The sequence below is a fragment of the Hyaena hyaena genome, unplaced genomic scaffold, assembly GCF_003009895.1.
Source record: "Hyaena hyaena isolate Hyena2069 unplaced genomic scaffold, ASM300989v1 scaffold_44, whole genome shotgun sequence".
Taxonomy (NCBI): domain Eukaryota; kingdom Metazoa; phylum Chordata; class Mammalia; order Carnivora; family Hyaenidae; genus Hyaena; species Hyaena hyaena.
In genome coordinates this window covers 1,007,490-1,029,590 of record NW_024080676.1, presented here as the reverse complement: position 1 = coordinate 1,029,590, position 22,101 = coordinate 1,007,490, and the positions used below count along the sequence as shown (strand labels likewise).

The 22,101-nt window shown below is 37.3% G+C and overlaps 1 protein-coding gene across 4 annotated transcripts in view; it reads left to right on the top strand.

The window, feature by feature from the left end:
• The window catches only part of IDE (insulin degrading enzyme), a 120,072-nt gene that overhangs the window by 46,773 nt on the left and 51,198 nt on the right, over positions 1-22,101 (top strand). For all 4 annotated transcript variants that reach the window (XM_039230225.1, XM_039230226.1, XM_039230223.1 and 1 more), the window contains exon 5: positions 16,689-16,811. In XM_039230225.1, coding sequence (XP_039086156.1) covers positions 16,689-16,811 — 123 coding nt within the window. The remainder of the gene's footprint in view (positions 1-16,688; positions 16,812-22,101) is intronic.

The window sequence follows — 22,101 nt, the reverse complement described above, 5'->3', positions numbered from 1 at the left end:
AAGTGCTCATTTCTAGGCTCCTTGAATCGTCTTGCTCCCATCACCTCTTCTTCTACTTCCTACACATGCCTAGTGTCCCTCATGGGGCTGGGTGTGTGGGACCTGGAACGTTGTAGAAGAGTTCTAAATAGAGTGCTGCAGTCTCCTGGAAGCAGATTAGAGGTGGGAATGGCAGGGAGTAGAATAAAATAAATGTGGAGATTCTTGACCTCATAATTGTACCCTTTTTCTTTATTCAAATTTTCATTAAAAAGTACATATTTAGAAGTGCCTAGGTGGCTTAGTTGGTTAAAGATCAATCTCTTGGTTTTAGCTCTGGGCATGATCTCACCATTTGTGGTTAGAGCCCCATGGCAGGCTCTGCGCTGATAGCATGGAGCCTGCATGGGATTCTCTCTCCTTCTCTCTCTGCACCCCCACCCCCCACCCCGCGCACTCTCGCTCTCTCTTAAAATAAATAAATAAACATTAGGAAAAAAGTACATGTTTAATTTAAATATTTAAATAGTGCAAAAGTATTCAAGAAGCAAAAACAAAAACTCTTTTCCTCATCTACTCCTGCCAATCCCACTCACCAGATGTAATCATTGTTAACAGGTTGCTATGATTAAAATACTGCTTTAGGGATTATAAAATGGCATAAAAATAATAGATTGCTTAGTGTACTTACAAATTTATGCATATTATATAACTTAATTTGGAGAACGTTTTTTAAGACTATAAAGACAGCTTTCTTTCAGTTTAGATGCCATTCCAGTATATCCAACAGCAGCCAGGGAATTAGCATCGAATTGCAGAATTAGGAGTTTTTTGTTTCTGTTTTTTTAGTTTATCTTTTTTTTTTTTTTTTAACTAATCTCTGCACCCAACGTCAGGTGCAGACTCATGACCCCAATATCAAGAGTCACATGCTCTTCAGAATGAGCCGGCCAGGTGCCCCAAATTAGGGAGTTTTTAAACATTGTGATTAGAAGCAGTGATATTATATTCTTTACACTTCTAGTACTTGGCACTCAATATCAGTGTCATTGCTAAGATGAATACTGTGTCCCTAAAATGTCTATGTAATGCTGAGTTGTTTGAAAAGTGGCTTTTGTAGAGAACATTAGCACGCATAGTGTGTCAAAAAGGGGAGGTGAGATTTTATTTTTTAAAGTTTATTTATTTATTTTGTTGGGGGCAGGGGCACACAGAGAAGGGGAGAGAGAGAATCCCAAACAGACCCCGCACTGTTAGCGTGGAGCCCCATGCAGGGCTCAAACCTGTGAACTGTGAGATCATGACCTGAGCTGAAACCATGAATCAGATGCTTAACACCAATTGAGCCCACCCAGACACCCCAAGAAGGGGATGGGAGTTTTAAAAAAACAGATTTCAAAATCATTACATCCAAATGGTAGTTGTCCTTTAAGTAGTCCCTCTGGTAGTTTAGATTACTTACACCAACAATGCTGCTATTATGCAGAGCATGTTGGAGCTCCTCTTTGGGGGTTGCTTTCTTTTAAACGGCTCACTGGTGACAAATTGTAATCAGCATAATCAGGAAGCAGCCACAGATCTCCCAGAAATAAATACAGTGAATAAGGCGGGTAATGTTACTTCTGGTCACAAATAAGAAACAATCTTAAAATGTCGTAGAGGAAGGTTTCGGGAGAGATGGGCACAGTGAAACATTGAATGGCCATATACGTTTGGATGGATTCTGAGGGCATGCTTGTTTTTATAAACCACTGACAAGGCCAACCAGTTAGCCAGCAAAGTATGAGGTAACATAAACATCTGAAGGGTGACTGAGCCAGACGCCATGTAAAAGTATAGAAAATGTGCAAATGCCAAGTTGCCTTCTAATTTTTTTTAATTTATTTTTTAATGCTTTTTAATTTATTTTTGAGAGTCAGAGACAGAGCGAGCAGGGGAGGGTCAGAGAGAGATACAGAATCCGAAGACAGGCTCCAGGCTCTGAGCTAGCTGTCAGCACAGAGTCTGATGCGGGTCTTTTTTTTTTTTTTTTTTTTTAATATTTTTTAATCTATTTCTAGGAGAGAGAGAGAGACAGCATGAGCGGGGGAGGGTCAGAGAGAGAGGGAGACACAGACTCTGAAACAGGCTCCAGGCTCTGAGCTGGCAGTCAGCACACAGCCCGACGCAGGGCTCAAACCCACAAACTGCGAGATCATGACCTAAGCGAAAGTCGTACTCTTAACCGACTAAGCCACCCAGGCGCCCCGCGATGCGGGTCTTGAACCCACCAACTGTGAGATCATGACCTGAGCCAAAGTCGGACACTTAACCGACTGAGGCACCCAGACGCCCCTGATTTTAGAAGTATAAACTAACTTTAAACTTCTTGGAGGAGAGGTTATATCCATTTTTAAGGTCACAGATATGTTTGAAAATATGATGGAAGCTGTATACCCTCACCCTAGAAATAACACATATAACATTTTACAGAAATGATCCTTGAATAAGTATCCTTGTCAAAAATTCATACTTAATTTACTTCTGTTACTTTTGAGTGACTTAAGATATTTCTGTGAATGTGGGTCATTTTTTCCATCAAGGGAGTATAGCTTATGTTAATAATAATAATATTTAAAATATTAAAAATATGTTTAAAACATTTTAAAAATAACAGTATCAGGATAAGCTGGGTATTTTTATTTATTTATTTATTTATATTATTATTTTTTAATATTTTTTTTTGAGAAAGAGAGCACGAGCAAGGGAGGGTCAGAGAGAGAGAGAGGGAGACACAGAATCTGAAACAGGCTCTAGGCTCTGAGCTGTCAGCACAGAGCCTGATATGGGCCTCGAACTCAGGATCTGTGAGATCATAACCTGAGCCGTAGTTGGATGCTTAAATGACTGAGCCACCCAGGTTCCCAAGCCTGATATTTTTAAAAGAACAAAAGCCAAGCATTATGTTATTTATTTTTAAGAAAACCTTACAATAAGATGTTTGTCCTTTCTAGTGGTTTTTCATCCTTCAGAATAGTGTAGATCATTTGCTGTCAGACTCTTGTATACTACCCATTGTAAGAAGCATGTTTTACTTAGCAACTCAGAGCATATATATGTGTGTTTGTGTAAGCAACTAAAACAAAAATTTTTACCAAACAGTATCTATCTAATACCTTGGTGTGCCCTCTGTTATATTCTATTTCTTAAAATAAAAAAATTCTGGTCTTTCATTACATTAAATTTATTTCATTATAATCAAATGGGTTCCAACCTTCAGTATAAGCAGTCCATAGTGTTAGACAGTCATTTTAGTAGGCCCAGGAAAGACATTTGATAAAGGTCAGCACTCGTTCATGAACAAAAACAACAAAAAACTATGAAGCTGATAAAAACCTGCATCAAACATGAAAATTAATGATGAGGTTTCAAAAGGATTTCCATTGAAAGGTGAAAACAAAATAGGAATACCCTGTAATCACTTTTTTGTTCAGCTGTATCATTGCAATAAAACAAGGGAAGGGAATGTGCCATGTAAGAGGTGGAAAGGAAGCTAAAGAGAACTTATTCCATGATTGTCTGCATAAAAGTATTCAAGAAAATCTTTAGATCAGCCATTAAAAATAAGATAATTCACCAAGGTTGCCAGAAGACAAGAAACAAAAATTCTATTCTTGTGTATAGTAATCAATTTAGAAAAACATTACAGGAAAAAGTAATTTCATTTACAGTATAAAAGTAGCTTTAAGGTATTTTGAAATAAATCTAACAAGAGGTGCGAGAAATATATAGTGGATCTAAAAGAATACCTGAGTAAATGGTGAAATTAACCATGTTAATTAACCATGTTAATACATGAACATGGTTAAACTCAGTATCACACAAATGTAAGTTCACCCTAAATTTATCTAAATTCAGTTCAGTGCCAATTGAAAGCCCTAGTTTGTTTTGTTTTGTTTGTTTGAGGAAGCTGATAATCTGATTATAAAATTAATAAGAGTAAAGGGCCAAGAATGCTTTTGAAGAACAGCAAAGAACAGACTAATTCTCCCCAATACCAAGACTTACTGTAAAGTTCTAATTGTTACAGTAGTGGAATTGTTGCAAGAATACAGGAAGATAACAGATTATAGACTCTAGAAACATAGCACACATACATAGATATTTGACCTAAGACAGAGGTACATTACAAATAGATGAGGAAAGAAGAAATTAGTTATCTGTATAGAAATAAGTAAAATTAGATGCTCATCTCATACCATGCATAAAAATAAATTCCAGGTCAATTAGACCTAATTATGAGAAGAAAACTTTAAAACTTATAGAAAAAAATATAGATTTCTTTTCATCTTAAGGAAAGTGTTCTTTTTTTTTTAATTTTTTTTTTTAATGTTTTATTTATTTCTAGGAGAGAGAGACAGCGTGAGCAGGGGAGGGTCAGAGAGAAAGGGAGTCACAGACTGAAACAGGCTCCAGGCTCTGAGCTGGCAGCACAGAGCCCGACGCGGGGCTCGAACCCACGAACCGCGAGATCATGACCTAAGCGAAAGTCGGACGCTTAACCGACTAAGCCACTCAGGCGCCCCTTAAGGAAAGTGTTCTTAAAAGAAAAAAAGAGGCAAACTAAAAATCAGACTCTTAACTATAGACGACAAACAAAAACTCATGGTTACCAAAGGGGAGGTGGGTAGAGGGATGGGTGAAATAGGTGAAGGGGATTAAGAGTACATTTATCATCATCAATGAGTATAGAATTGTTGAATCACTAGATTGTAGATCTGAAACTAATATCACAAACCATATCTTTTAGAGATAAAGGGAACTCATAGGTTTAAAGATAAATTTGATTTCATTAAAATTTAAAATTTCTGTTCAGTAGACACAAAAGCAAAAGATAATCCATACACTCAGTGAAGGTATTTGCAAAGCATGTAACATAAAAACTTCTATGAGTAAATAAGTAAAAGATGAAACAGTTCATTAGGAAAAATAGGCAAAGGATATGAATTTGGAGTTTATAGAAGAGGGTATTTGGATAAACATAAAAAAGATGTTCAAATCATAAAAATCAGAGGAAAAGTAAAATAAATAATTAAAAAATAAAACACTGAGATACCATTGCACATCTTCAGGTTGGCAACAATAGAAAGTCAGGCAAAACTGAGTATTGTGGTGACAGTATAGAAAAACAGAAACTCCTATGCTGTTGATGGCAAAATAAATTGGTTCATTCACCTTGTAAAACAATTTGGCAATATCTAATAAAGTGATGCCTACTCCCTTTGACCCAAAGAATTCATTTCTTCGCATATACCCTAGAGAGAAACAATGTTAGTTATTGGGCACAGGGAACATACACAAAAATGCTCATGAAGCATTTTTTGAACTAGTGAAAAAAAATGACTTAAATGTCTCTCAGCAGTTGAATAAGTTAATACATTTTGGTCTATGCATGCAGTGGAATAATAAAAATTAAAATGAGTGAGCTATAGCTCATGTATGAAACCAGGTAAAGAGCAAAATATTTTGAGCAAAATGCAGTTTGCAGAATGTTTTGTGTGATAGCTTTCTATAAAATTTGAAGACAGGCAAACCAGTACTGCATCTTGTAATGTCTGTATGTGTATATTATATGGTATAAAATATGCATGAGAATGCTTACACACCAACCTCCCTTTAGTATGTCTGCGGATGGGGAGACAGAGACAGGCAGGAGAGACTATCTCTAGGAAGAAAAAGATTTGTAACAAAATATGGCAAAAGGTGAAGAATGGTAAAATTGGGTGGTGAGTAAGTACATAGGTGTACATGGTGTAAATTTGTATGTTTATAAATATTTCACAGTTTTAAAATTTAAGGAGAAACGCAAAATATTTCTCTTACCCATTTATCAAAAATGGAAAAACATGTTATACTGAGCGAAATAAGTCAGGCAGAGAAGGACAAATATCATATGTGTGCACGTATAGGAGGACTAGGAGGAACTTAACAGAGGACCAACCGGGAGAAGAAGGGGGGAAATGGTGGGGGAAAGGGAGAGAGGCAAACCATGAGAGACTCTTGAATGCTGACAAAAACTGAGGACTGATGGATGTGGGGGGGAGGAGGGATGGGCATGGAGGAGGGCACTTGTGGGGATGAGCACTGGGTGTTATGTGGAAACTAATTTGACAATAAACTATTTGTAAAAAAAAAAAAAAAAACAAACAAACAAAAAAAAAAACAAAAATGGAAAAACAGAAGACCGAGCGAGAGGGTGACACTTTTCAGAATAAGCAGGAGAAAGCCTCCTTTTGTGTGTGGGGACTGTTTGTATGTTTACTACTTGAGCCTGTCTGTGTCAGAAGAAAGCTGCAGGTTACCTGTCCTGTTCTCATAAGCATTTAGTTTTGCAAACCTTTGTCTAACCAAGTGGGACAAGCCCTTAAGTTGCTATTCTTTCTCCTCTATCTTGGTTCCCATGCTGAGAGTTCTCACATTCTCAAACTGACATCTGGCAAGTATTTTTCTGTTTCAAGTTAGTTACTTACTGTTTGAAAGTTGTTTTCATAGACATTGTGTAATAAATCTGTCTCTACAGGTATGTCTTCATTGAATCCCTTTATGTCTTTCCTACCCTCAAACTTCAGCCAGGAATCCCACCTCCAACTAGCATATTCTAGGTGGCCCCCGAAGTTGGGCGGTACTTTCTTTAAGTTTTTGATCTACCACTGGCCATCCCAAGGACACTGGGCAAGTTGCTTAACTTTTGTAAGCCTCAGTTTCCTCCCCTATCAAGTTAACATGAGAATTAAATGAGGTTGTCCATGTGAAGTGGTTAGAGAAAAGTCTGGGAGCTATAATAATGTTTAATATTATAGATTGGATTTTTAAAAATAACTTTGGAAAAGGAAAAAGAAAAGAGAAAACCTTACTTCTGGTTATTTTTTAGTGATCTGTTTCTCTAAGCTGACAGCCCAGACACGTTGAGAGCAAGTGGATTTAGTCAGTTGGGAAGAAAGTAGAAGAAGGAAGTCACGGAGTAGGTGAGGGAAACAACAGACACTCCTTGCATAGGTGGAATGAAAGGTGAAGTGGGAGGGCTTGTGGAAAAAGGGGGGTTTGTTACTTAGTTATTTAGTATGTTTTGTAGTGTGTGCCACAGGATAAGAATTTGAACAGAGTCTTACAAGTTAGCCTAGGTGATGTCTTTCTCTCTTAGTTGACAATTATTTTTTTAATCTCCCTACATGGAAAGTGCATTAGAATATGCAAAGAAATGTAACCAGTATCTTTACATTTAAAGTGCTTATAGTTGAGTTGAAAAGTTAAGGCACACCCAGGATTTCACTGGAGTATAACCTTGGGTTTGGTTTTCCAGGATCATTATCTCTTCTTTATCTTCCTCCTCACTAATTTTTATTGAGTGCTGTGCTACGTACTTTGCCTGGATTATTTAATTTAATTCTTACAGTATTGCTTGTGGTCACTCAGCTTTTAAGTGCTGGAGCCATGCTCTAAACCCAGATCTGGTGCTTTTAATCTGCCTGCTTAGGGTTGCCTGGAATTGAATTCTCCAGGACCTCAGAGGTATGCAAACTGAATTCTCATGAAGGGTAGGTAGGATTTTCTTTTCTTTTTTGTTTTTTTTAATGTTTTATTTATTTTTGAGACAGAGAGAAAGAGCATGAGCAGGGGAGGGTTAGAGAAAGAGGGAGACAGAATCTGAAGACAGGCTCCAGGCTCTGAGCTGTCAGCACAGAGACCCATGTGGGGCTTGAACCGTGAGATCATGACCTGAGCCGAAGTCAGACGCTCAACCAACTGAGCCACCCAGGTGCCCCTAGGTAGCATTTTCTTAAGCAGAAGAAAGGAAGAGCCATTCAAGAGGAAAAGGAACTAATATATAAGATGCCACACACTGAGTAGGTGTCCTACCTAATATGATTTCACTCAACCTTTATCACAGTACTGAAATTTCATCATGCCCTGTGACAGTTGTCGAAATGAATACTGAGAGAGAATGGCCTTGTGGGGCTTGCAGGGAGAGGGAGGTGGGGTGGTGGCGGAACTTTTTGTGTGGGTTTGAAGATTTGATATCATGTCAGTCTGAACTCAAAGCCTGTCTGTGTTCTTTGCCATAATGTTAGGTTGGCCCCCAGAATTATGACAAGAAGAAAGGACCAAGGAGTGAGCCCAGTGTCTTTTGTAGAACGCAAGTTAGATTGGTTTAGTTATAATGAAGGACACTTTGCATAGGAAAAGGAAGGAACAGAGCAGGAAAATTGACTGGAAATGAAAACTATGAAATGCAAACCAGAAGGTAATTGAATGGCTCCTGATCTTGAGATGATGGTAATGATACAAAATCAGATCCTGATAAAAGTTAAACATTTACTTTTCCTCCCTTCCTTCCTTCTCTTTACCTCCCTCCTTTTTTTTCTTTTTAATTTTTTCATGTTTATTTTCTAGAGATAGAGCATGAGTGGGGGAGGGACAGAGAGAGCAAGAGGGAGACACAGAATCCGAAGCAGGCTCCAGGCTCTGAGCTGTCAGCGCAGACACTGATGTGTGGCTCAAACTCATGAACCACAAGATTATGACCTAGGCCGAAGTCAAATGTTTAACCGACTGAGCCACCCAGGCACCCCCTCCCTCCTTCTTAAATGAAGAACTTAAAATGTACAAAGTAGGCAAATACTGTTATGAATCCCATATTTGCATTACCTTGCCCCTGGCCAGTCCAGACTGATCTACATTCCCATTCACTCTCTTGTATCATTTTGAAGAGCTCCTAAACATCATATCCCTTCGTTCACAAAGATTTCAATATATACCTCTAAAACATGAGGACTCATTTATTGATTTATTTATTTATTTTTAACTTCTTAAAAAATTTAATTTATTTTTTAAATTTGCATCCAAGTTAGCATATAGTACAACAATGATTTCAGGAGTAGATTCCTTAATGCTCCTTACCCATTTAGCCCACCCCACTCCCACAACCCCTCCAGTAACCCTCTGTTTGTTCTCCATATTTAAAATGAGTCTCTTATGTTTTGTCCCCCTCCCTTATTTTGTATTATTTTTGCTTCCCTTCCTTATGTTCATCTGTTTTGTATCTTAAAGTCCTCATATGAGTGAAGCCATTTATTTGTGTTTCCCTGACTAATTTCGCTTAGCATAATACCCTCTAGTTCCATCCACGTAGTTGCAAATGGCAAGATTTCATTATTTTTGATTGCCAAGTAATACTCCATTGTGTATATATACTACATCTTCTTTATCCATTCATCCATCGATGGACATTTGGGCTCTTTCCATACTTTGGCTGTTGTGTTGTTGATGATGCTGCTGTAAACATGGGGTTGCATGTGTTCCTTCAAAACAGCACACCTGTATCCCTTGGATAAATACCTAGTAGTGCATTTGCTGGGTCGTAGGGTAGTTCTATTTTTAATTTTTTGAGGAACCTCTGTACTGTTTTCCAGCGTGACTGCACCAGTTTGCATTCCCACCAACAGTGCAGAAGAAATCCTCTTTCTCCACATCCTCGCCAACATCTGTGGTTACCTGAGTTGTTAATGTTAGCCATTCTCACAGGTGTGAGGTGGTATCTCATTGTGGTTTTGATTTGTATTTCCCTGATGATGAGTGATGTTGAGCATTTTTTCATGTGTCGGTTGGCCATCTGGAGGTCATCTTTGGAGAAGTGTCTCTTCATGTCTTTTGTTCATTTCTTACTGGATTATTTGTTTTTTGGGTGTTGAGTTTGATAAGTTCTTTATAGATGAGGACTCTTTTAAAAACAGCAAAAACAATATTATCACTAATATCCAATATCTAGTTTTCATATTTCTAGTTGTCTCATAAAAACCTATAATTTTAAGTTTATTTGGATGAGGGTCCACATAATGTTCAAATGTTAGTAAGTGATAGGTCTTTAAATATCTTTTACTGTGTAGGTATAGGTTCATCTTTATCTCCCTCTCCTCCGCACTGGAATTTATTGAAGGATTAGGTTGGTTGCTCCATAGAGCTTTTCAGAGCCTATATTTTCCTGCTTGCATCCCCACCGATGTAGTTTAACATATTCATATCTCTGACTTCTGTATTTCCACAAATTGGCAGGTGGGTATAGAGGCTTGACCAGATTCATGAGGTTTTTGGACAAGACTTCATAGGTGTTGATATATCAAGGGCATATAATGTCTAGTTGTCTAGTGTTGGCAACCATTCATCCTCAGTACGTCACTTCCCTAGTGCTAATTCTGATTTCTCCTACTATTTGACCACCCAGTGGTACCGTTGTTAAAGGAAAGGCAAGACAAATGCTTGATTTGTTCCCTTCATTTACAGTTTTCAAAATAATAAATTGGTTCCCTAGCATCCTTGAATGATGACTCATTTGTTCAGTTATACAAATATTTGAATTGTTTCAGCCCACTTACTCATTTAATATTCCCTAAGTTTTTCCATGGATACTGTTTTTCATTGTTATTGTCTTTTTTTTTCCTTGTTAGCATATGTGTCTATGGAAAATTAGAAATTTACAGAAATCTAGAACTGGATTAATCAAGTGTACAGGCGTTTTATTAAGGCATTTATGAGGTTTTCCTTCCTAGTCCCATCTCATAACTTACATCTTATCCTAGCATGTCCTATCCCAGGTGCGGGAAAATTGCCCTTTAGAATTTTATAGGAAAATTCATATGTCTCAAAAGGCTTTAGTCTCTTCCAGGATTTTTAGAAGATTGCCATAGCAGGAAGAAAGAGCTTTTTAATTTTTATTTAATTTTTTTATGTTTGTTTTTTTTTGGGGAGAGAGAAAGGCAGCTTTCAAGCGGGGGTTGGGGAGAGAGACAGACAGACAGACTCTGAGGTAGGCTTCAGGCTCTGAGTCTAAGTGCAGAGCCCAACGCGGGGCTCAGACCTACAAACTGCAAGATCATGATCTGACCTGAAGTCAGATACTCCACCAACTGAGTCACCTGGGTGCCCCTAATTTTTATTTATTTATTTTTAAAGTTTTTAACTTACTGAGAGAGAGACAGACAGAGAATCCCAAGCAGACTTGTAGTGACAGCACAGGGCTCGATTTCACGAACTTGAGATCATGACCTGAGCAGAAATCAAGAGTCAGACACTCAGCTGACTGAGCCAACCAGGAACCCCAAGAAAGAGCTTTAAAAAAAAAAAATTATAATACAGTTGACCCTTGAACATTGTGGGAGTTAGGAGTGCTGACTCTTCCCACAGTTGAAAATCCATGTGTAACTTTTTTTCTCTAAGTTTATTTATTTTTAAGTTATCTCTACACCCAACATAGGGCTCGAACTCATGACCCTGAGATCAAGAGTCACACACTCCTATGACCGAGCCAGCCAGGTGCCCCCCCCCCAGCATGTAACTTTTGAATCCCAAAAAAACTTTACAACAGATTTCTAAAACTTCAAACTCAGTCTTTCCTACAGCGTAAGAAATATATGTCTGGCTTCAGAATTTTCCAGCAAAATAAATTCTTTTTCTTGAAATTCAGTATTTGTATACATTAGTACTGAGTTTGTAAGCTTTTTTCTTTTTAATAGAATTTAAAGTAGTTGTTAGAGTGAAAATGTCAATAGCATTTACCGAGTTTTATAATTTATAAAACCTTTTTCATATCCATTATCACTTTTCATAATTTTCACGACAACCCAAGTTAATATTAAAAAATTATTGTCTGACAAGGTGCTATGTTGACCCTTTACACAGATTATTCAAATAATCCTCCTAGCAATCCTGAGAGGTTGGTGCCTTTATTATTCTATGTTACAAATAAAGAAACTGAGGCCTAGCAAGGTTAAGAAACTTGCCTGTGTCCTACAGCTAGAAAACGGAAGAGTCACGGGTTGAGCTCCAGTTCTTAACAACTGGGCCTGTCTCCATATTGCCCCTGTTTTGAGGATCAAATAAATGACCCCTTGGAGATACTGGGAGACTTTTCCAAGGTTGCTTAATTGATATGTGATGGAGTCAGGGCAAGAAACCCTGAATCTGTCAGTCGCTGAGCCAGTGTTCCCTCCAGCAGGCCCAGAGTAGAAGGGTCAGCAACCCAGATACCATCAGTCCACTGCTGGAGCTTACTGTAATGGTAACAGAGCCAGAGGGGTAGGATTCAGGATTTCGGTAGCAGCATTTGTTTGATAGAAATGACCTAGCTGAGTTAGCACTAAATTAGGACAGTATGTGTCTAGAGACTGAACTATTTGTTTTGCCAGCCTTATTCACAGTGTTCTCCACACACAGACTCTTAGGTAGAAGAAAGTCCTCTAGACCGTTTACTGAGCTTTCTTCTCTCCTTTGGTGCCACCGTTTCTGTGATATTCTCAGAAGCCAGGAGTCCCTCCTACAATTCACATCATAACAGCAGTAGCTGCTGTTTATTGTATGTTTATTTTGTTACACGTGAAATATTATGTTAAGTACTTTAACATTTTTACAGATTTATTATCTGTCACAAAAGAGGTAGGTTTAAAACTATTTACCAGATCATTCCCTACATACTACTTAAAGACCCAGAGCTTTACAAATACAGTTTGAGCCTCTGATGTGTCCTTTTCCATTTACGTTTTCCTCCCTGCTTCTGGGAGGTAACCACTGTCTTAAGTTTGTTTGGTGACTATCATTCTCATGTTTGTTTATTTGTTTAATATCTCTAGTCATGTATTTATCTCTAAGCAATATGTTGTATAGTTTTTAGTTCTACACGATTGGTATTTTATTTTGAGTAATCTCTACCACTTGTATTTTTTTATTCACCATTATATTTGTAAGAGTTCTCCATATGAGTGAATGTGCCTGTGGTTAAGTTTTTAAATTTTTATTGCTGCTATTTGAAAAATTCATTGAATATATCATTCTTTATCTATTTTCCTGTTAATGGGATAGTGCTGCTATAAGCATTCTTGTACATGTGTCCTTGCACACAGAGTTCTTTACGGTACATGTGCCCAGCAGTGGGATTATTCATATGCAATAAATATTGTCAAGTTGTTGCTTAGAGTGATTGATTTAATATACACTTTCTCTTGTAGTGTCTGAGTTCTCATTTTTCCACATCCCTAAACAGCACTTGACGTCATCATATTTTGCTATTTGACTTTCATATTTTTGCTTACACATGATGGTCATGTTTTTGCTATTTATTGAATGTGAAATATTACTCTTAAGCTTGTTTATTACATGCATTTTTTTCTAACTTGGTGTAAACCTACCAATGTCAGAATTGAAATTGAGCCTGAGAGAAGTAAAGTGACTTGTTTAAGGTCATGCAACCAGAAGATGGCTGAAGCTGGATTAGATGAGAACTCTGTGAACCCCAAAGCCAGTACCTGTTCCTCCCTACCTAAGGGTCATGGCACCAACACCTGCAGAGTTCACCTGGTGATTCAGGGACTGATTACGGAGTTCTGTACATTATGCTCTGCTTTTCATTTCATTTTGTCATCTATTTCTTGAGAAATTCTACCAGCCTAGCCTTCTGTTTTTAGTGAACTCTCTTAAAGGATTTGTTATATAAGGGTTAATAAACTTAATAGCAAGCTTGAGTCTTTGGCCCATTTGTTTTTTAGGGGGGTGTGTGTGTGTGTGTGTGTTTAAACAGCACCTGTTTATTAGCTCACAGTTTTATGCCAGAAGTCTGACATGGCATGGGACTTCCTGTTCAGGGTATCAGAAGGCTGAAACCAAGGTATTAACTACATAAAGTTCCCATGAAGGCTCTGGGGAAAAACATCTTCCAGTGTCATTCTTAACCATTGGCAAAATTCAGTTCCTTTTAGCCATAAGACAGATCACCATTTCCATGCTTGGCTACTCCTAAATATCACCGGTGTTCCTTGCTATGTGGTCCCCTCTATCTTCAAGCCAGTGATGGTATGCCAGTCAGTTCTTTCTTATGCTTTGAATCTTTGACTTCTTCCTCTGCCACTTGCCAAAGAAAATGCATGTTATGTATTTATTCTTAAAAGTTATTTTAAAAAAATTTTTTGGTTGGCCCATTTGTACCTGGTATCCATGTTTCTCTGCCAATGAATTGAGAGTTGATGATCCTGATCCCAAGAGGGCTATAGTGGAGAACCTCTTCCGCTTTTTAATTCAGATAACTCTAAGGATATGGAACAGCCATCTGGGCTGTGTTCCCAAATGGACCATAATTTCCTACTGTCATCACATATTAGAAAAACTGAAAACCTCTAGGAAGCAAAAAAAAATGAGTATGTAGATTCATAGAATGGTATCTTTTTATAGCAAACAGACTGAGCAAATGTGGTTGAGCTTCTGTTTAGCAGTTTGGTCAGAGATTCTGTATATTTGATTTAGGACGTCAGGTGAGCTAGACTGTTGTTGATAGCTTCTTTTGGTCCTTTTTTTCCTTTTAACATTATGTTGAAGTATAGTAGTTCTACAGAAAAGTATGTGTGGTTCTGAAATTATTGTTGTTTTACCTTTGCTGCTATTTGAAGAATCGGTTAAATGAATGTATGGCTATTACTTATGTATGAATTCTTCAATTTTCAAAAACTGAGCATACCACGGGACCTTCAATAGACAGGGAAGAAACGTACCTCACAGTGAAGGCCAGTACCTCACTGGCCATCTTTCTGCATCTTTCTGCCACTGTCCATCCCCTAAGAGTAAACCTCTGTCTGGCGTCTCATAACCAAATTAGTTTTGCCTGTTTTTATGCTTTATATAAATGAAATGAAAAAGTGTATCCTCTTTTGTGTCTGGCTTCTCTCATTCAACCTTAAGGTTGTGAACTTCATTCATACTGTTGCATATAAACAGTGCATTGTTCATTCTCTTTACTGTCTAGTATTCTGTCATGGTTCTTTGGCTCATTTTAATATACCGTTGCCAGTGTTTTGCCATGATTTGTGTTTTAGTGTGTTTGGGCTACGTTCCTACTTTACCACTATTTCTAAAATGGGCCTAAAATTAAAGGATAAGGACTAGAATAGTAGGATATTTAGATACATTAAAATCCAAGCAGAATGTATTAGAGCTGGTCAACCTGAAGGGACTTTTCAGATCTAAATGGGGGTGATCTTGGTCTTCATAAGCTTTGATTTTAGGGGGTTTTTTTAACCCAAAATATTGACCTGATTGTGCAGTCAGGCAAATCAGATCACATTTAGACTAAAAGTCTGGTTTTGGTCTCACACTATTACATTTATAGTCTGTTGAAGTAAAACTTAATTTCCCCAAACCTGAGTCTCTGAGTTTGTCATTCTTAGTTCACATGTTGTAGGAATCTGAGCTTGGCAGTATAAATGACTAAGGAAGTTGTATGGAGTAGTCCCTATGGAATTGAAGCTTTTAGAATCTTCAGTTAGTAGAAAAGGAAGGCACCATCAATACTCAAGCTTTTATATTAATATGAGAGAACTTCAAATCATTACCCAGCAAAAAGTGCTTTTCTCTATATTTTTAAGAGCACCTGAATCCCTCAGGTAAAGTGAAGGGATGTCTCAGGACCCCAAAGTAGAACACATCTTTAGTGAGAAGCTGAGAGGACTTTTTTTTTTCTTTCTGGTCATCAGACAGGCCTGAGCGGACTTTAAAAACCTGAAAACTTGACTCGCAGGCTACTGCTAGTGAATATGAGCATATTTGATCCCTTTGTGACTAGAAAAAGGTTAATGAGCTCTTGCTAGGCTGTTGTTTGCACGCACTCTCCACTAGATCTGTTGATTCAAGCATTCAGGCATGAATCTTGGCTTAGGACTATGCAGCTGTATGGTGCTGAAGACTGGTTCTAGGAACGCCATCTGGTGGCTCTCTCTAGATACCCGTATCAGTAAAAAGGACTCTGCAGATGCCAATTCAGCAGCCATTATAATGACCCATTACTTTAATTTTCAATTCCCTATGTGAATATGGGGGTGGGGGTGGGTGGAGGGTATGTGTAAAGGATGTGTTCTGCCATAGTTTTATCTCTGCAGATGAAAATAAAGTTATTTAGGATATTTTAGGATTTGAGGATATTTCTAGTAAAGATGCGACTTTGGGGGAAACACCAATCATTAGAATTCCATCTCTCAGTCCCTAAATTGCAAGATTTTTGTTAGAAAGGTAATACTTAGAGATTGTGACGATTTGCTTTTGACTTACATGGTTTAGCCTAATTGAGTTAGTTATTAAATTTCATAAGAGATCTCATAGTGGTACGCTATATACATTACTTGAGACTCATAAAAATAGCATTGCATCCCATTTTTACCAGTCTAGATCAAATCCATGAGAATTCACATCACAAATTTAATGCTTCATCCAAGAATAGTACATTTCTTTCCACAAGTAACTTGGCAAGTTCTGAAAAGATCCCTCAGGGACTCTCTTCAATTAATTATGGAGCACATAGGGAATTGAAAATTAAAGTAAGTGTGAATGGAGGCCATGTAGATCTCATTTTGTCTTATAAGTGCTCATAATATCTACTGTCTCATAGGGATTTTAAGGTGTATAATTTTTATAAAGCACTTTAAGTTCCCGAGGGAAAACTCTGTATAGTTTAAGATGTTACTAATTTGTACTATTCTATTCTGTTTATCCAGCTTGCATTCAGGCATATTAACTAGTCATTATGTCTGTTAGTTTGAACTCTTGTTTTTTAAGTTTACTTTACAGCAATGTGAGTAGTAACTGTATAACTTTAAAGTCCATGTATTTTTCCTTTTCTAAGAAATGCTTTTCTCCCTTTTCAGGTAACAAATATACTTTGGAGACTAGACCAAACCAAGAAGGCATTGATGTAAGGCAAGAGCTACTGAAATTCCATTCTACTTACTATTCATCAAACTTAATGGCAATTTGTGTGTTAGGTCGAGGTAAGAATCCTTGAAATTTTTCATAGAATTGGATAATCTAAGTTTTCCATTTGTATATAAGAATATACTTTGAAAGGATATAAGATATGTCCTTTTACCTGCTGAGAAGCTTTTGAAAGTGGTCTTCTCATTGGAGAATATGTGGGGGGGGGGGGTTGTTTTTAATTCTGTGTTCTAAGAAGAAGTACAGATGATTTAAAATGGAGACTTGAGGAAAATATAAATTACTAGTAGGTACTATAAACATACAAAAGCAAAGAAAGGTAGTGTAAAGGAAAAGATTGACAGATTTGACCTTATAACAAGTCAGAAAACTAGAAACGAGATTAAAAGCCAGATGGGAAAAAAAAGAGGCAAATGATGGTACACTGGGAAAACAGTTTGAAATATAAACAACAAAGGTTTGGCTTTTTATTTACTTAATTATTTTTTAATTTTATTTTTAAAAGTTTTTATTTTAATTCCAGTTATCATACAGGTGTACAATACAGTGATTTAACAATTCCATATATCACGTGGTGTTCAGTTTATCACAACAAAAGTATACTCCTTAATCCCTATCACTACCTGTTTCACCCATTCCTCCACAACCCACCCTACCCAGCTCTGGTAACCACCAGTTTGGTTTCTCTAGTTAAAAGTCTGTTTCTTGATTTGCATGTGTCTCTCTCTCTCTACTTTTTTCCTTCTTTGCTTGTTTGCTTTATTTCTTAAATTCTACATATGAGTGAAATCATACGGCATTTGTCTTTCTCTGACTGACTTATTTCACTTAGCATTATACTCTAGTTCCACCCATGTTGCAAATGGCAAGATTTCATTCTTTTTTTTATGGCTGAGTAATAATTCATTGTATATTTATACTGTATCTTCTTTATCCATTCATCTACCGATGGACACTTATGTTGCTGCCCATATAAAGGTTCGACTTTTTAAATGCAGATTAACTAGCATGAGTGGCTCAGTCCATTGAGCATCCGACTTCAGCTCAGGTCATGATCTCACAGTTTGTGAGTTTGAGCCCACATTAGGCTGTGTGCTGGCAGCTCAGAGTCGGGAGCCTGCTTTGGTTTCTGTGTCTCCCTCTCTCTCTGACCCTCCCCCATTCATACTCTGTCTCTCTCTCAAAAATAAATAAACATTAAAAAAATTTAAATGCAGATTAGCTAAAGATAATAAAGTGGTCCTGCCTGTTAAATTACCATAATGTTGTTTTTGTTTTTAAGTAATACTCATTATGGAGGAGCAGTGCCCTTTTGTATTGGTGATGGTGTATACAGTTCATGCAATTGCTCTAGACTTTATGGAGAACAGTTTACAAGATGCATCATCCTTAAAAAGTTTATTTTTACTTCTAGAAATGCAATCTGAGGAAATGAGTTGCTCAAAGAGGTGATGCACTAAGATGTTTCTGTCAGTATAGTATTTATTAGTGAAAAGTTGGAAACCATCTGATTATTCATTAATTGGAAATAGGTTAAATAGTGATGTTATAGCTATGTAATAGAGCATCTTATAGAAAAATAACCTCTCTTCTTCCATTTTCTATTCTCCTACCTGCTTTATTTTTCCTTAGAACATTTCTTACTACCTGAAATATTAAATATTTGTTTGTTGTTGTCCACTGCGCTAGGAAGTAATTTACTTGAGAATAGAAACTGTTTTGCTCATTGCTTTGTCACTAGTGCCTGGTTACTGCTTGGCACATCTTACGTACATGGGAAATATATATTAAATAGATATATAATTTTATGGCAGCATTTTAATAATATGGGAAAATATTCTTAGTATGTCCAGTAGAAAACAAAAGCACTCTATAAAAACTGTGTGCTGTATGATCCCATTTGGGGATTTATAAAAAATTATTTTTAATAGACATATGGTATATACATAAGACAGTAGAAAAACATATTAGAAATTTAATGTGATGCAGTAGTTCAAAAATGACACTCTAAACTCTGACAGCGTGGGGTTGAATTCCAGGTATATCCCGTATATCCCAGGTATATATAGCCATGTGGCTGTGAGCTAACAAAGTTACTTCAGATCTCTGACCTTTAGTTTTTGCGTTTTTAAAATGGAGATATACTACCTCATACCTGTTGTGAGGTTTCATCAAGATACTGCAGAAAAAGTTTTTAGCGAAGTACTTGGCACAGCAAATGCCCCATAAATGGTAGCTACTTTTAGCATCCCATAATCATGAGATTTTTTGAGTGCCTTTTGTTTTCTTCTTTTTGTATTTGTGGTAAGTTTTATTTTGGCAAATGTGACTTCTTTTAAGTAGAAAATAAACAACTACATATATTTTAAGTTGGTAATAAGAACCAGGATATAAAATGGGTCCAAGAAGTGAAGCCAACTTAAAAAAATAGTGTATAATTCTGTGTGCTTGCTAATGGTAGCAGATCTAGAATGTTAAATGTCACTTGGTATTTAGAGCCTAGTCCTAGGAGTATTTTTGTCTCTGCTGTATTGAGACAAAAAGCACTTGATTTCAGTAAGTACTTAATTGGGCAAGTAATAATGACAACAGATGAATCAGGCAGGAAGCCTGCCTTCAGTGTTCTCTGTTTAGTGGAAGCAACAGAGTATCTAAGAGAAAGGAATGTTTCAGTTACCCGATTGTACACACATCACTCTCCTAGAGTGACTGAGTGCCAAGCTCAGCGGACTTGATCAGGATCCTGGGAGAAGTGTCCTCGAAGTACAAGGAGTATGAGGAGGAAATAAGATCTCTCAGTGGATTAATAGAAAATCCTCTCCTTCTTCTAGGATGAGGGGAAAGAAAGAGTAACCATGTGGAAGGATCTCTGTCACAAAGAGACAAAAAAGTTTTTCTCTGTTCTCCCACGGGACCATCCCTCTAGTTGTGGCAGCACTCATAACCTGGAAACTTGGCAGATAGGTAACTATCAAGTGCAAACGCTGGGAGTGCCAAGTCCCCATGATGTAAAGACGAAAGGACTCCGTTCCTAGTCTGGTAGCTCACTGCTTAGTGGAGAAAGACTGCAGTGTTGTATAGCTGCTTTACCTTTAAAAAGCTACATTGTGAACTTATAGGGTAGAAATACTTCAAGGCACACCTGATTGGTCCTTGCTGCAAAGGGCCTCACTGTTCTCAGCACTTCAGGCTGAGAAACCTTTGCTTATTTATTGCCCACCTTGCTTCAAGTCCCATGTGCCATCTGTGGATAAAGAGATCCCTGACATCTCTTGCTCTTGCTGAGTTCACGTGTCAAGTAACAGGTAGCCACTGGTCTGCCTTGTATTTGGCTCTGGACATTTGGAGGTCTGGCATATGTTTCAAAAAAATTGAAGCAAAAAATATGTACATTTTATAAATAAAGTACAAATGCCCACATTCATAAGCTTAAAGGAGAATTTCATACTATAGAAAGGCAAATCTCAAATAGTGATTAAGTGCTCTCTGAAGAGTTCATGGAAAAGTTCAAAATGGGTCATAGAATATCAAGGGAAATTTCTTACTTGATTCAAATGCTTCCTGACAGTAACAGGTGATGAATGTTTATACCATTTATAAATAACCTATTCTTGAGGAGGCAGAATCAAGCTTAATGGTTGGTTATCTTGTTTATAAAAAGATAACCTTTTTTCACTTTTTAATTTTTTGTTAAGATTTTATCTTTAAGTAATCTCTACACCCAGTGTGGTGTTCAAACTCACAACTGTGAGAACAAGAGCCTCATGTTCTATGGACTGAGCCAGCCGGGTGCCCCTTAATTTTCCAAATAATAGAAATATGTGTACACGGGAAAATTTTTACCCCACATGGAAGGGTATAAAATGGAAATCAGGTTGTTTTTCCTTCCCATCCTGTGGTGACAGTATCCTCTCCTCAAAGATCTCACCTTAAGTCATTTCTCGTTATACTTCCAAAAGTGGAATTTTGTTAATATACTTAAAATATGTATGCCTGTTTATGGGGCGCCTGGGTGGCTTAGTCGGTTAAGCGTCCGACTTTCGCTTAGGTCATGATCTTGCGGTTCGTGGGTTTGAGCCCCGCGTCGGGCTCTATGCTGACTGCCAGCTCAGAGCCTGGAGCCTGTTTCAGAGTCTGTGACTCCCTCTTTCTCTGACCCTCCCCTGCTCACGCTGTCTCTCTCTCTCTCTCTCTTTCCTAGAAATAAAACATTAAAAAAAATAAAAATAAATAAAAATAAAATATGTATGCTTGTTTAAAAAAATTAACTGAGGAGTGCTTGCCTGGCTCAGTTGATAGAGCATGTGACTCTTGATCTCAGGGTTGTGAGTTTGAGCCTCATGTTGGGTATAGAGATTTCTTAAAGGTCAACTCTTTTAAAACAATTCACTGAGATTGTCTGCAGTTTTCACTTAATAAAGCTTTGAGATATTTTTGTATGAGCACATAGACCTCTCTCCCTTATTAATGAGCCCATAAAATTCTTATGTGTCGACATTTCATAACATTCACATACCCAGGGATGTTTAGGTCATTTCCAGTTTTTGTTATAAATGGTGCTGCAGTGAACATATTATACATACAGCTTTATAAGCTTTTCAGTCATGACTCTTTATAAAAGAATATAGGTAGGTGATAACAAAGAATAACTTAAGTGGTCATAGAATTCTACCGACAGTTACAAGTCTTTGAGTTTGGCACGTTATGATACAGAATCATGTAATGTTAGACCTTGGAAGAGACTTGTGATCCTCTTACCCAGTGTTCTCATTTTACAGAACCTGAAATAGTTAACCAGTTTGTCCAAGTAGTTAGTTGACATGGTTGGTGAAGCTGGGGTCAGGATCCAAGTCCCCTGATCTCCCCACCCAGGATTCTTTTCACTATTTTATACTCTTTCCCCACAAAATCACTCACAGACTCTAACCTTTGCTTTTAACAATGGGCTTAGATTGTGTCTGTTTATAAAATAAATGTTATAATCTTATCAGCTGATGGTTTCATATGTGCCTTTTGGCAATTGTAGATCAAATAGTTTTCCAAATGCAACCAATTACTTTATTATTGTTTTTAACACTTGTTTTAAATGTATTGCAAGATAACATTTGTGAACCAATTTTTTTAAACTGTAAAGAGCTTTTAGACATGTGTGAGATAGTATCCATATTGCTTAGCTTTAGAAGTTATATAGGCCCTGGCAGGATTTAACAAAGTGCTTTAACTCTATCAGATGCATTTTTTTAAAAAATGTAGGTTTTCTTGTTAATAGTCCTTAAGATTTTTAAGGAGGTCCTAGGCTTTTGTTCTTTTTTCCCCCCAGGTTCATTGAGATATAATTGATATTTA